This window comes from Bombyx mandarina, chromosome 18 (genome assembly GCF_030267445.1).
Source record: "Bombyx mandarina strain Sakado chromosome 18, ASM3026744v2".
NCBI lineage: Eukaryota > Metazoa > Arthropoda > Insecta > Lepidoptera > Bombycidae > Bombyx > Bombyx mandarina.
Window position 1 is genome coordinate 11,467,837 of NC_143224.1, and position 14,340 is coordinate 11,482,176.

The window sequence follows — 14,340 nt, forward strand, 5'->3', positions numbered from 1 at the left end:
TTCGGTGTTAGCAGATAGCACGACCTTTAGCATTTCCGCCTCACGGAACAGTTTCAGTTATTTAACATGTCTTTTCACATTAAAAGTGTACAATTCCCAAAAATATTCGAAACTGAGTTAATACGCGGAATCGTTTTGATAACACCAGTATTTTTTTCTCATAAAACTACTGTCAAAAGAGCGTTTTTTAGTTTTCGGTTTTTTTTTTAGTATATCTATATTTTGACTACTACATATTAACAAAATTAATACATAATTTTCTCTTTAAAATACAGATTTTTTTGGTTTTTTACACTACATACATTGTAGTGTAAAAAACCAAAAAAATGTTGCAAAGATGATTAATATTAAAAATATCACAATAAGTTAAACCTTTAAAACACTCTCCTGTAAAATTAGTTAAGTTTTGAGATTATACAGTTTTAATGCGAGAAGACGATGTCATCGTTTGTAATTAACGAAAACGTTCAAAGGAATTTCTTATGTTAACACATGAAGCGGTGGTTCGTTGGAATACAAATTATTCGTTATCAAACCTAATTTCAATAATAATTCTCTTGTTGTAGAATAAATTAATTGTTTTTTTTTTCTGTATTGCGAAACGAGAAGAGATCGCGAACGCTCCGTGCGATCGTGAATGAGATTGTTCTTCAAGAGTTGCTATTAACTAACAGGAAAATTATTTCATTATTGTAGAAAAGGGATCGCAGCGCATAAAATAGAACCTCCACTGTTTCAAAATTTTCTATTATAATAATAATTTATAATTAATACTTTTATTACGTTTTGCTCAATTCGCCATCTTCCTTTTCTCTGTCATTCTCTTCTCTCTTTCTTTCCGTTTTCTCTCACTCACATCTTAACGCTCCGTTCCACACACTTTTCATACGCTCTGTTCTTACCAATCCTACATTATTGACGATTCCATTTACATACTTTTTTTACTGTTTAACCAAAAGAAGCAAGTACATTTTAGAACTCATGATTTTATAGTATTTATTTAGTAAACGAAAATATTTGTATGTTTTAATGTGGACGCGTATTATGGCTTGTTTTTTTTTTAGAATGTTTACATTGGCAATATTTATTTTATTTACTATGCTGAGTTATTTCGAATCTAAGTTCGCGACATTTTTATCATTATGGGACAGACAAACTGTAGATAACAACGACATCGCCTTAAATAAAGCAGTTTGATTTTAATTTATTTTTTTATTTATAGCATAGAGGTATTATCGAATTGGCCGCGTATCTGGAGTTAAGTTGTTCCCGGAGCCCATAGACATCTACAACATAAATGCCGCCACCCACTTTGAGATATGAGTTCTAAAGTTTGAGTATAGTTACCCCACCCCTCAAACCGAAACGCATTACTGCTTCACGGCAGAATCCGTGCAGACTAACAAGAGTAAGTCCTACCCAACACCAGTAATTCCTACGATTGTAGCAACCCTCCAAAACGGAAAACAGGAGTACTTAATGCAATAAAAAGATAGCGGTACCCACTCCTACAAACAATACATATCCCACCAGTAATTGCAGAATTTTTTTTGCAGCTTTGATTTTTATGCCTTCTGAAGATAGATAGAATATTCGAAGATAGACATAGAGTGCATAAATAGAGACAAAAGACTAGTAAAGTTTTGTTAACGTGTTATCAACTTTCCGAAAAGTCGATTATAAAAAGATGGCAGAGTTATTTTGAACGCAGACTATTATTGCAAATTACTAATTTAATTAACTACATAATTGGCTTAGCTTCCGTACCAACGACGTGCTGGTGTAGAACGACGATTTTCAATTAATACGAAATTAATTTATAATTGAAATAGTTCTCTCTTTAAAAGCCTTGAGAAAAAAAAGTGTTTTGTAATTTAAAAAATTAAATTTCGAATGTTATCACGTTACGCATACCGTAAAATTTGTTTTGTAAGAACGTTCGTCTAATACCGAATGTATTTTAATGTATTATTACCCCGTTTTGTCATTAAACTAATTGCAGCTGCAAATTAATTGATTGTGTCGGATTTATTATGCAATAATATTTTTGTTGACGTTTATAATGAAGGGTATATTGAATCAGCCAGTGCGAGCCCGGGGCAAGGAAGGCGAGGCTGTATGTAGTTTAGGAGCTAGACTGATTAAATTGATTATGATTAAATGTTTTTTTCTTTCTTCTAGCTCCATAATAGTAAAGGTGTTTGTAATAGGTTGCTAATACAGTTTGCACGAGGAAATGTGTGAGGATATTTACATGATTAACTGATAGCATTTAGAATTTCATATAAGTAATAATAGATAAATTTATTATCTATCTTCTATCTATATATATAAAAATGAATTGCTGTTCGTTAGTCTCGCTAAAACTCGAGAACGGCTTGACCGATTTGACTAATTTTGGTCTTGAATTATTTGTGGAAGTCCAGAGAAGGTTTAATAGGTAGATAAATATGAAAAAGCTCGGAATTAAATAAAAAACAACAATTTTGTTTTCCCTTTGATGTGTCCCCCGTCGGACGGATTCCTTTTGTTTGTTTTAAGTTTATTTTATACAAAAGTTTAGGTCTTTTATTTATAGATTGAGGCACTACGAAGTCTGCCGGGTCAGCTAGTCTTTGATATTTCGTCTTACTTGACGAAGAAAATGTAAAATTCGCGAAAAGCCGTAAAAGTAATCGCACGCCACCTCTTGTCCGTTGATGGTACTATAACAGAAGCATTCCATGGAGGGCGATCATGATCGAAAAATCTCACGAAGTTTCATGATAAGCAATTGTTTTAGAGAAAATACTTAAAAAAATATAATCTCCTTTAATTATATGTTTCACTAAATTTTATAAGTTTTAATACCCAATTGCATGCTTCTTACTTTTAAAATGATTAATTTCCAAACAATCTTCTTCATTTATTAAACCACCTAAAGGGTTGAAACTTATAGAAATACATTCATAGTGATTTCCTATGACATAAAGAGGTACCAAAATTTCAAGCCTCTATTCTGATATAAGTTTTGTAAAAAACTATTTTTACTTAGCATCTAAGGTAAAGAGCTACCATACAGATAATTTCAACTTTATTCTTTTGTGAGTGCACTAAAATCACACACACTGCAAATTTATATATTTTTTTGTATGTGTAGAAGAAATCACAATCATTTTTTTATTTCTATTGATAAACAGGCAGTTATCAACCACTTTATATCACATTCTGAAATACAAAAAAATGTTTGATAACATTAATAGCCGTTTCTGTATTCAATTGGTTTATTATATTATGTCATTCTTAGTTTTTCTTTCTTCTAAAATAATTTGAAAACTCTCAAAATGCTGTCCAATTTTCTTGTATGTACTTTAATGATTTCATTTTGAAAAATGATAAATTGATATATGATTGATATTAAAGCCATTTAATAATATCACAATAATAATGTATGTAATCAATGAGTTTGAAACAAAAAATATATTATATCATGTAGATTACAGAATTATGCAACATATTGCTCTGGGTAATTTTTCCAATATATATTTACATGTTCATACAGTAAATGTACCTTGAAAAAAAATACAATTTCAGAATCACTTCTACCTGTAAATCTGGAAGTGGAGCATTGTCTTGTCATTCAGTGAAAAGCCAAAATTAGAAATCCTACAGGAAGTGATAATTGTAATCTAGGTTACACAAAGGTCTGCTAATACTATTTTTGTTACAGACAATTTTCTTGGACATGTTGAATACAATTCAAAGTATCAATTTATGTTTTTTTGGTACTTTATAAGATCAAGGTTCAGTAGTTTGTTAGCAAAACACAACCAAATGATATAATACTCACATTAGTCACAACAGGAAAGTTTTAATTTGAATGTGGTTGTGTTGCAATCAATGTAATCAAACAGTTGTGTTATGAGTAGGAGGCGCCCTAACAACGTGGATTAAATCAAACCTATAGTAACTATTCTACCAATTGTGTGATGTAACACCTAGTAACCATGTGTATTTGTGTTGATGAGGTGAAGAACAGCGTCAACAACATGTTGCTAGGAAACTGGTGCGATGGATAGCGCGGCGGACCGCGTGCGTCGCTGCGTCGTGCTCATGCATTACGCTACCGACGTGGAACCGCGTGTACTTCGTGCTGCACGTGCCAGACTCCAAGGGCTGTTACGTAACTACAGGGACGACCACACTGGGACACCACCGACCTACACTAACACCCGTTCCATATTTAGATGGAGCGCCGCAGATGCGCCCCGTCGTTATTCATGCGTCTAGACATTTTTAGAACCGCATGTAAACGATATCTGCACACTTCACGCATTTTGACGTTTCCAAGTGGTACAACACTTTAAGAGTCACGTTGTGATGTACAAAATCCGAAATGCGCAATTTAAAAAACACAATAACAGTAGCAATCATTACGCTACAAATGATTATTTTCTGAGAGATGTAACATAAAAGTACTATGGATACAGAAGTAAACTTACTTTGTGTTGTATTATTTTGTTAGACGCACTGAACAGGATTTAATAACTGTAAATAAACAGCATTCCGCGACCTCCGTACTTGTGATCAACACTCAACAAAACACCTTCCGCAACACCCAATCAAACCACAAATTACAGAGGAACCTACATAAATAAACATATGGTTTTTGTAGTTCTATGCACACTTCCTTTTCCGCTTAGGGTAGACCTTTTACTTTTAGTCGATTTTTTAGTTTAGCTGTCAAGAACGCCGAAAAGAAAAATAAAGTTTATGTCTTAAAACACATTTTGGCGATGCAGTATTTTTTAATGGACCGAGTCGAAGTTCTTTCTTTTTTTATTTCAAGAGTGCTCTAAGCTAAAAAATATATAGAAAAAACAATCTCTGTATGCTGGCAACAAAGTGAATGCCGAATGGCCATAGAGAACAAAACACGTTAAACTTGACGTGGACTAAGGTAGCTGGCTCGATATAACGAAGCAAAATAGAAATTATTTCAATAATTTCTTTAAATTATATGAAGACGGCTACTCTGTAACACCTGTCTAGATGGTAACTTGTTAATACAAGATGACCATATTTCCAGTAAGTGTATACTTTCATATAAAAACAGGAGTTTTGTCTAGGCAACCTACATTCCGGGACTATGTGATAAATGTGTAATAATTCAACGGGTTTTCACTTTTTATTACAGAAAATGTATAGTGTGTTGTGTGTGGTGTTATTGCCGATACTTTTAAGCCAACAAATCGATGCGGCGGCAGTAATTTCCATTGATTTTGGATCAGAATGGATGAAGGTTGGCATAGTGTCACCGGGTGTTCCTATGGAAATCGTGTTGAACAAGGAGTCTAAGAGGAAGACACCAGCTGTCGTTGCCTTCAGAGATGATGTTCGGACATTCGGGGAAGATGCTGTGACAGTTGGAGTCAGATTCCCTAAAAATTCTTACAAATATTTACTTGAACTTCTTGGCAAGACATATGACCACCCTCTTGTACAATTATTCAGGTATGTAATACTTACTTAATGTTGAGAATTTAGCAATTTTTAAATAACAAAACTAAAACAATTGTCTTAATTAATGAAGTGCTAGCAAGTTGAATCAAAATTTAATGATGAATTGGAATTTAATAATGGGTACCTATTAAATGGCCACCTGAATAAGTTGTATTGAAACATTACCTGATAGTGAAACTGATAGAATTTGTGATTCTTTATTAAGAATTAATCTTTAAAAGAATATGCTAACATTAAAAAATCACCATTGAGAGACATATTTATTAAAAATGCAATGTAATAATTAAAAATTGACTTGCTTGTTGGAACTAGCATAAATTTATGAGCATAAAGATTGCTTTCTGATTTTGTTACTGCTTCAGTAACAAAAAGTAATTAGAATTTATGTTTGTTTCAGCTTACTTCAATAATGTGTTTTATTTTTTATTTTCTTAACAATTTTTTTGAAATGTGAGACAATTTATTTCAGAAAGAGGTTCCCTTATTATGAAATTGTGGAATCGGACCGAGGCACAATTGAATTTGTGCATGATGACAAGACAAAATTTACACCTGAAGAGTTAGTTGCACAGATTCTAGCCAAAGCCAAAGATTTTGCTGAAATTAATCATGGTAAAATATACTTACCTGGAATTACTAAAGTACTGAAAGTCTAAGAATAAGCTAAGTTTTAAAAAAGAAACTAACCTTCATTAGTATTATTTTTAGTTATAAATTAAAGTTTATAGATACATAAAAAATTTACTATTTTATTGTTTAAAAATGTGTCATCTTTGATAAATGCACCAAAATTTGTCTAGATGTTATTGCATCCTAAGTTACAAATAATTTTATTAACTATTATTGTATTATTACAGGCCAACAGATTAGCGAGTGTGTGATTACAGTTCCTGGTTACTTTAATCAGGCTGAGCGTAGAGCACTCAAAGAAGCTGCTTCATTAGCAGGCTTGAATGTTCTGCAGTTGATTAACGATTATACTGCTATTGCTATCAACTATGGCATATTCAGGAGAAAGGTATGTGTATTTAAAATTTTAATATCATACAATCCATAAAATCCCATGATAAATTTTTTCAGATGTTCAAGGTTTAACTTGCTGATGTAATTCAAATCATGTTACGTTTTTAATTGGGAATTTTTGTAATTTATGGCATAGAAGATTGATTTTGAAATTGACAATAATACAATTTATTTATAAATAGTTTCAACTTTTAATTTTTATTTATTTATTGCTTAGGTGAGTGGATGAGCTCACAGCCCACCTGGTGTTAAGTGGTTCCTGGAGCCCATTGACATCTACAACGTAAATGCGCCACCCACCTTGAGATATAAGTTCTAAGGTCTCAGTATAGTTACAACAGCTGCCCCACCCTTCAAACCGAAATGCATTACTGCTTCACGGTAGAAATAGGTAGGGTGGTGGTACCTACCCATTTGGACTCACAAGAGGTCCTACCACCAGTAATGTAAAATATAGTGGTTCTGAATTACTCCTTATAGTTATATTTAAATATCAATAGTATTATTTTATTATTATTGCCTAGATGGGTGTATGAGCTAACTTTCTACCTTCTCTTAAGTGGTCAACGAATCGCATAGGCAGCTGAATCCTAACCCTACATCTTGAGACATTGAGACATGTGTAGAAATAGATGGTATTATATAATACTTATAAGTATAGGTTCGTAAAAAAGGCACCTTACCAACAGTAAAATAAGATTAATAATAAATTAAAGTTTTGCAAAGTATTAGGAGGTAAAGATTTAACAATACTGTTTTCAATTTCAAGGAAATCAATGAAACCGCATGGTACACTTTGTTCTTTGATATGGGAGCATCTTCGACTAAAGCCGCATTAGTTGAATACAAGACAGTCAAAATTAAGGACAAGGTTTATGTTGAAACTGTGCCACAACTGCAGGTCTTAGGTGTTGGTTTTGACAGGTAATGTGTTTTGTAATGTTGAAAAAAATGTCTTTGATGATGAAATTATTTTTCCTTTTCTATGACGTGCCTTAATGACAATTTCATTCTGATTTGTTTCTCACTTAATTGTTTAACACTAAACATACCATAATGGGTCAAATGACCCATTTTGAACTTTTGCATTGAAAATGCACGTATCATCTTATTACTTTTGCACATTTGACTTCATGACTTTTTCTTACCAATTAATCTACAGTTATTATACTTTTATTTTTTGTTTTGTTTTGTTTATTTCGAGTAACACTTGTCATATAAATAAGTGCATAGAAATAAGTACCAGTAAGTGTTGGTATGATTAGTGTCAAAATCCTAGTCATACATTTAAGAGTCACACATAAACTTCAGAGGCATTACTATGCCTCTAGTACTACTTCAGTATGACTTTCAGAGGTATTACTATGTGTCTACATTATAGTATAAGAAAAAAAAAGTCCTATATGAGAGATATCAGAGACACAGATGTCAAGACAGGTGTTATTACCGAAATGTTTTTTTTAAGCCAAATGTCCCATTATTTGTGCTTTCATCTCTTTTTCCTTAAATACTCATCCGATTCTCAGGCATTACACACTTGGTCTTTAGAATACCATTAAAACCAAATTTGGTTTGGTTTACCATTGTAAACCATTATCATATTCCAGAAATAAAATAAACTAATAAAATAAATAAACCCACACTCATCACTTTTAATTATTATTCTCATAATCCTCTCGCAGGTCTGCTGGAAGAGATTTCTTAAAGAAATAAGCAGTGCCTTTGTACATAATAAAATTTTCCTATTACTCTGTACTATGTCTTCTTTTTTGTGAGTACATAAATAAATAAATAAGATTTAAGTTTTAACTTTACATTGTCTCTTTATTTTTAGAACACTTGGAGGTTTAGAAATGACGCTTCGTCTCCGCGAGCATCTGATTAAAGCCTGGGAGGCTAACGGTGGAGGCGATGTGCGAGCGTCACCTCGTGCTATGGAGAAACTGTTCCGTGAGGCGGAAAGGCTAAAGGTCGTGCTCTCTGCTAACACCGAGTTCTACGCTCAAATTGAAAGCCTTCTTGATGACAAAGACTTCAAGCTGCAGGTTAGTATTGTATATTTTAAAATGTAAGTAAATTTTTTTATTGCTTAGATAGGTGGACGAGCTCACAAGCCACCTGAGTATAGTTATAATAATTTATGTTTCGACATTATATACACACAGGTGAGCAGGGCTGAGCTGGAAGAGCTATGTGCTGACCTCTGGGAGCGGGTGGGGGCGGTGGTGCGGCGCGCGGTGTCGGCGGCGGGGGGCGCGGGGGTGGGCGCGCGGCTGGTGGTGGCGGGGGGCGGGTCGCGCGTGCCCGCCGTGCTGGCCGCGCTCGCCGACGCGGTGCAGCACGAGCCCGCGCGCTCCATCAACGCGGACGAGGCTGCCACTCTCGGAGCTGTCTACAGGTAACACGCATTAGGGTATATTTCGTAGGCTTGGACTTTTTGGCGGGAACGCGAGGAGTGAAGTTGTGTGTGATTTGTTTTATTTTGTCAATTTAGTGTTTCTTCAAGTTTAAATGTGTAATAACGATTGTTTTAATAACCTGTTTAATATCTGTGAAAGTGCGCAAATGTGGGAAAATGAAACAAAGCCGCTAAATGTAACTTCTCGGGATCCTCCAAAAAGTCCACTGAAAAAGTCTCAGTAAATAACCACAATTTTACTAAGATTATATGTCATCCCATATCATCTCATCTCATTTCATTTGATTTCATCCCAGTTGATTAATGTCTCAAATTAATCATCTTTATTTCATTCATTTCACTCCATATTGTCCTTTTTCATGAAAATAAGAATTATAATTAAAATACGATATAACGTAAAGGTTACCAGTTCATAAAATGCCTTAAAAATAAAATAAAATTGTAGGCTTGACTTTGCCTCTGGCATTGCTGAAGTCCATGGGCGACGGTAACCACTCACCATCAGGTGGGCCGTATGCTCGTCTGCTTAGAAGAGCTAGAAGATAGAGAGAATTTCTAGTTTGGGGCTTAACTTAATGGGGAATTTTGTTTTTGATAGATATTAATAATTGGAACAATTTCTAATATACTAATCTCAATAGAAATACAAGAATTTTAGGATAATTTTGTTTAGTATTCTTTTATTTATTTATTATTTATTTGATGGATCACCAACAAATGAAACACTGGCTTAAACATAGGGTACAAAAATATATAAACATGACATGTGCTCACTTAATTATAGGTAATCACAGCTAACATCTAGTTCTAGTACCAAATGATTATAAAATTAATTAAATCTGAAAGAAAAAACGAAAAATAAAAGGAACAAAAAGAAATCAGATAAAAATTTTAAAAACAAAAAATCCATCAATAAACCACATAACAACAAATAACATGAGAACAATTAACATGGTTTAGGAGCTAAATAGTTTCTAATTTTTTTCTTAAAACTAAACAAGTTTTGAGCAAATATGTCCAGATCCAATATACGATGGAGGAGGATTCTTGATCTTTATTATTGTTTAAACGAAGAGGTTGATATTATAAGAAAAGCTAAAATGATTATTGCAAAAAGTATACCGAGGAGCATTTATTACAAAATTCGAAAATTAACTAAACCTAATATGAAATATAAAACATTTTTTGTCTTCCAATGTGAGGGCAGATATTAATCCTTTTTTTTTACAACTGTCACAGAGCGGCATCATTAGCAACAGGATACAAAGTGGCCCCTCTGAATGTACGAGATGCTGTGTTGCTTCCAATACAAGTTGTCTTCACAAGACACGCCGATGGCGTCTACAAGCTGGTAAGTTTTTTTATATACAAATGAATACCGAATACTTTGACACAGATTTCTGTGCTCTGGAATATGATAATACTGTAAATTAAATTCAACTTATTTCCCAGGTTAAGAGAACTCTCTTTGGGCCTATGAACCCCTACCCACAGAAGAAGGTGATCACTTTCAATAAGCACACTGAGGATTTCTCCTTCAACGTGAACTATGCAGAACTTGATCACATCCCATCCACTGAATTGCAGTACATTGGTGCTCTGAACTTGAGTGAGGTTTCGTTGAGTGGAGTTTCCGCGGCTTTGGGTAAACATGTTGGCGAAAATGTTGAACATAAAGGTATTAAGGCACATTTCAATATGGATGACTCCGGCATACTAAACTTGGTTAACGTTGAATTTGTTGCTGAGAAGACCGTCACAGAAGACGAAGACAAAGATAGCACTCTGTCTAAGATCGGAAGTACTATTAGTAAATTATTTGGTTCAGATTCAGAAACTCCGGAAAAAACTGAAGAACAACCCCAGGGAGAAGCTAAGAACGATACACAGAATCTCAACGAGACGACCACTGATAAGCAGAATTCAACAGAAACTGACAGCAAACCTAAACCGAAAATCGTTATTCTGAAAGAACCGATTAACTCCGAAGAATTAGTTCTCAACTTACAGCCTTTGTCAACCGACCAGTTCAAGAATTCGAAAGCAAAGATAAATGAACTAAACACGATCGACAAGAAGCGTGTCCAAAGAGAAACGGCGTTGAATAATCTAGAAGCGTTCGTTGTTGACGCTCAAATGAAGATCGACATGGAGGAGTATGCTGAATGTGGAACTGAGGAGGAAATTGAGGAGATCCGTAGACTGTGCAGCGAGACTTCAGAATGGTTATACGATGATGGATACGATGCAGACACTGAACTGTTCGAACAAAAACTTAACGCTCTCAAAGAAAAAACTCACCCCATATTCTACAAGCATTGGGAACACAGGGAAAGGGCGGACGCAGTTTCAGCTATTCGAAACTTATTGAATAGTTCCAAGGAATTCCTTAAAATGTCAAAGAACTTCACCAAAGAGTCGAATGAAGAGAAAGATGTCTTTACCGAAGTTGAGATTGGCGTTTTAGAAAAGAAGATCGAGGAAACTGAGAGTTGGCTAGAGAAGGCCATCAAAGAACAAAAGGCACTGAAAAAGAACGAAGACGTTAAATTGACGGTTGACAGCATTCGAGAAAAAATGGCAAACCTCGACAGAGAAGTAAAGTATTTGTTGAACAAAATGAAGATTTGGCGACCCAAGAAACCAGTCAAGAAAGATGCCGATAATAAAACCGAGGAAGTCGTGATAGAGCCTCCAGAGAATCCCGAGACTCAGGAGGAGGCTCCTCAAGATGATAGCGGTGCTGATGATAAACCAGAAGAAGAGGTTAAAGAGATGGACCCTAAAGAAGAATCAACAGAGCCACCCCTACAGCTCTCTGACGGTCAAGCTGAACATTCCGAGTTATAATAGAAACAATGTAACTTAATATTATTAATCTAATTTATTTTTTAATTGAAAGCCGGTGTGGCTTGTTCGTTTTTCACTAAATAAATAATAATCTTAATATTTATAGGGCCTTGTATCTAGCTATATTAAACATTATATAGTTCCATAGAACAATAGGGAATAGGTAATATGCGTGATAGTTGACCGTTAAAAGCGAACAAGTCATTATTATTTAAATCTCAATAATTCTGACCGCCTTTCTTTGATTCGACGATGAATTTAAAAATATGTTTATTGTTATGGTTCAGTTATAATTTTTTTATATTTTGTAAAAATATAGTATGGCTATACTACTATCTGTTGATTCATTTTGCAATGGCCCCAGATAAACTAGGACGATGAGGATGCTTGGTATTTATTGTAATTTATGTGATAAAACAAAGGCTTAATAATGTTTGTGAGAGTATTATTTAGTTTTTCTAACATGGACATAAGATTAGAAGAATGGACCTACATCGTACAAATGATAATAAAAAAATGCGATTACGCAGATGAATTATAAATATCTTGTGTATACGTTCACTTCACTTGAAGACACATTCACTTTGTAGCATGCTAATGTTAATTGTTTAGTAGTCTCATTAATAAACTGGTTTGATGGTTTTGTTTTTTAGTGAAAAACAATTGTTTTTCAGGATACTGTTATTTTTTTTATTTTTAGTTTAAAATAAGATATGTGCATGTGAGAAAAACGGTGCGTCGACTGAGCCGAATACTTTTAGTGAGATATGTTCAACACCCAGTCGCAAATGAAAATAAATTATACAATGGAGAAATATATTGTTTTATTTTTGTTATATCAAGGGGTGAAAGCCTATTTGGTTTAAGCGACATTTTTACAACTTTACAGGCACGAGAACTATTAGTAGTTTAAAATTTGGAAAAAATATCATAGCAAAGAAGCTAAGAATGTTGTAAACTTAATTTTAGTTCAATTGAAAAACATCAAACTGTTGATGCTAATACCAAACAAAACGCACCTCTAATTACAAAGATAAATGTCGCGTATTAGGTATGCGAAATGTCGATTAAATCAATTAGCCTTTCACCCCTGTATATAGACGTTCAAATTTATTCTATATCCTCACTACTGAATGTGTCGTGCATCGTTGCTACGTCAGAATCTTTCAGTGTAATTCGGCTAACTGAAGTAAAACGTATGTATATATTAGGAGATAAGTCTGGGGACTTTCACGAGTTTCTTACTGGTGGTAGCACCTCTTGTGAGTCCGGCGGGTGGGTACCACCGCCCTGCCTGTTTCTGCCGCGAAGTAATAATGCGTTTCGGTTTGAAGGGTGGGGCAGCCGTTGTAACTATACTGAGATCTTACTTATATGTCCAGGTGGGTGGCGCACTTACGTTGTAGATGTCTATGGGCTCCAGTAACTACTTAACACCAGGTGGGCTGTGAGCTCGTCCACCCATCTAAGCAATAAAAAAAACATTCGTGTATCGTACTAGTTAGTACCTTTGCTTTTCCTAGTTATAAGGAGACGGGTTTCTAATTCCAACGTGAGGTTTTAGGAGTGAGTATCATCGTCAATTTCTGCTGCTATGTAACAGTGAGTTTTATTTTGAAGAATAGCTTCGACTGTTTGTATTCAAATTAATGCAAAAAAGTGAAAAATTAACATTTGATTTGAATTGAATTTGATGTAATTTATGTGTTTTTTTTAAATCTTTTATTTATTCGTCTCGCCAATCATGACTTTGGTTTTTTAATTTATAGATTGATCACATTGATACATACTAGGTATATGGAACCGGTGACTTTGCCGACAGTGCGTATCCACAATTTTTAAATGAGCTTCCCTCCACGGTGTTTCTCGAGCGCTATGACATGTTCTTTTTAAAATGAGGCGTGCAGAGTAATACGCACGTAGGTAAGTAGGTAGTGACTTGGCTGCGCTCCTGGTATCGCTGACGTTCTAGAGCAGTGGTAACCACTCACTATCAGGCGGATGGACCGTCTCTTCGGCTACCTGCAAAGGCCATACGAAAATGAAGAATTAGGAATGTTCATCTCCTTGAAGGTCTTAGCAAATGTTCTTTTCATCGTCATTATTAACCGTAATATTGTCGTAATATTTTGCTTGAAGAACGATAGATCGCAGTGTGGAGAAAAGCCGCGAAATATAGATAGATGAAAATGTTCATCTTGGTTGGTGTCGTTCCATTGAGAGTGCTCTGAGAAATTGCAGTTACCATTCTACCGTTGTAATATTTGTTATAACTTTTACACGAGACTTGATTTCAAACTATTCAACATGGGCGTGCCGGATAGTCTCGTGCTCATCATACGGGACTTCTTGTCGAACCGCTCTTTTCGACGACACGACTGTTTACTATTCCAGTAGAAACAAGTCCCTAATCGCGAAGAAGCTTCAGAGCGCAGCCCTAGCCCTAGGACAGTGGTTCCGAAAATGGCGCATAGACATCAACCCAGCGAAAAGTACTGCGGTGATATTTCAGATGTGAAGCTCCACACGGATTTCCTCCCGGATTA

General features: G+C 34.7%; 2 protein-coding genes across 3 annotated transcripts in view; one reads left to right on the forward strand and one right to left on the reverse strand.

The window, feature by feature from the left end:
• Positions 1-4,640, reverse strand: part of LOC114253263 (forkhead box protein N3) — a 31,470-nt gene extending 26,830 nt beyond the window's left edge. Inside the window, exon 1 of the mRNA XM_028188068.2 lies at positions 4,482-4,640. The gene's annotated coding sequence lies outside the window, so the exon portion shown is untranslated. The remainder of the gene's footprint in view (positions 1-4,481) is intronic.
• A 248-nt stretch (positions 4,641-4,888) lies between these two features.
• Grp170 (hypoxia up-regulated Grp170 co-chaperone protein) lies at positions 4,889-12,609 on the forward strand. 2 transcript variants are annotated; one of them, XM_028179136.2, is made up of 10 exons: positions 4,889-5,067; positions 5,177-5,493; positions 5,972-6,114; positions 6,360-6,520; positions 7,295-7,449; positions 8,360-8,570; positions 8,691-8,923; positions 10,184-10,295; positions 10,397-11,804; positions 12,495-12,609. In XM_028179136.2, exons 1-9 carry the CDS (start codon positions 5,053-5,055, stop codon positions 11,792-11,794), a joined length of 2,745 nt encoding a protein of 914 aa, XP_028034937.2. In that variant the 5' UTR covers positions 4,889-5,052; the 3' UTR covers positions 11,795-11,804; positions 12,495-12,609. The 2 variants fall into 2 exon arrangements, with proteins under 2 accessions (XP_028034937.2, XP_028034857.2); XM_028179056.2 differs by having other exon boundaries at positions 10,397-12,609.
• Positions 12,610-14,340: the final 1,731 nt, after the last annotated feature.

Coding starts and splice junctions, on each gene's coding strand:
- Grp170 (XM_028179056.2), top strand. Junction 6,115..6,359: donor TTTTGCTGAAATTAATCATG/GTAAAATATACT, acceptor GTATTATTACAG/GCCAACAGATTAGCGAGTGT. Junction 8,924..10,183: donor ACTCTCGGAGCTGTCTACAG/GTAACACGCATT, acceptor CAACTGTCACAG/AGCGGCATCATTAGCAACAG.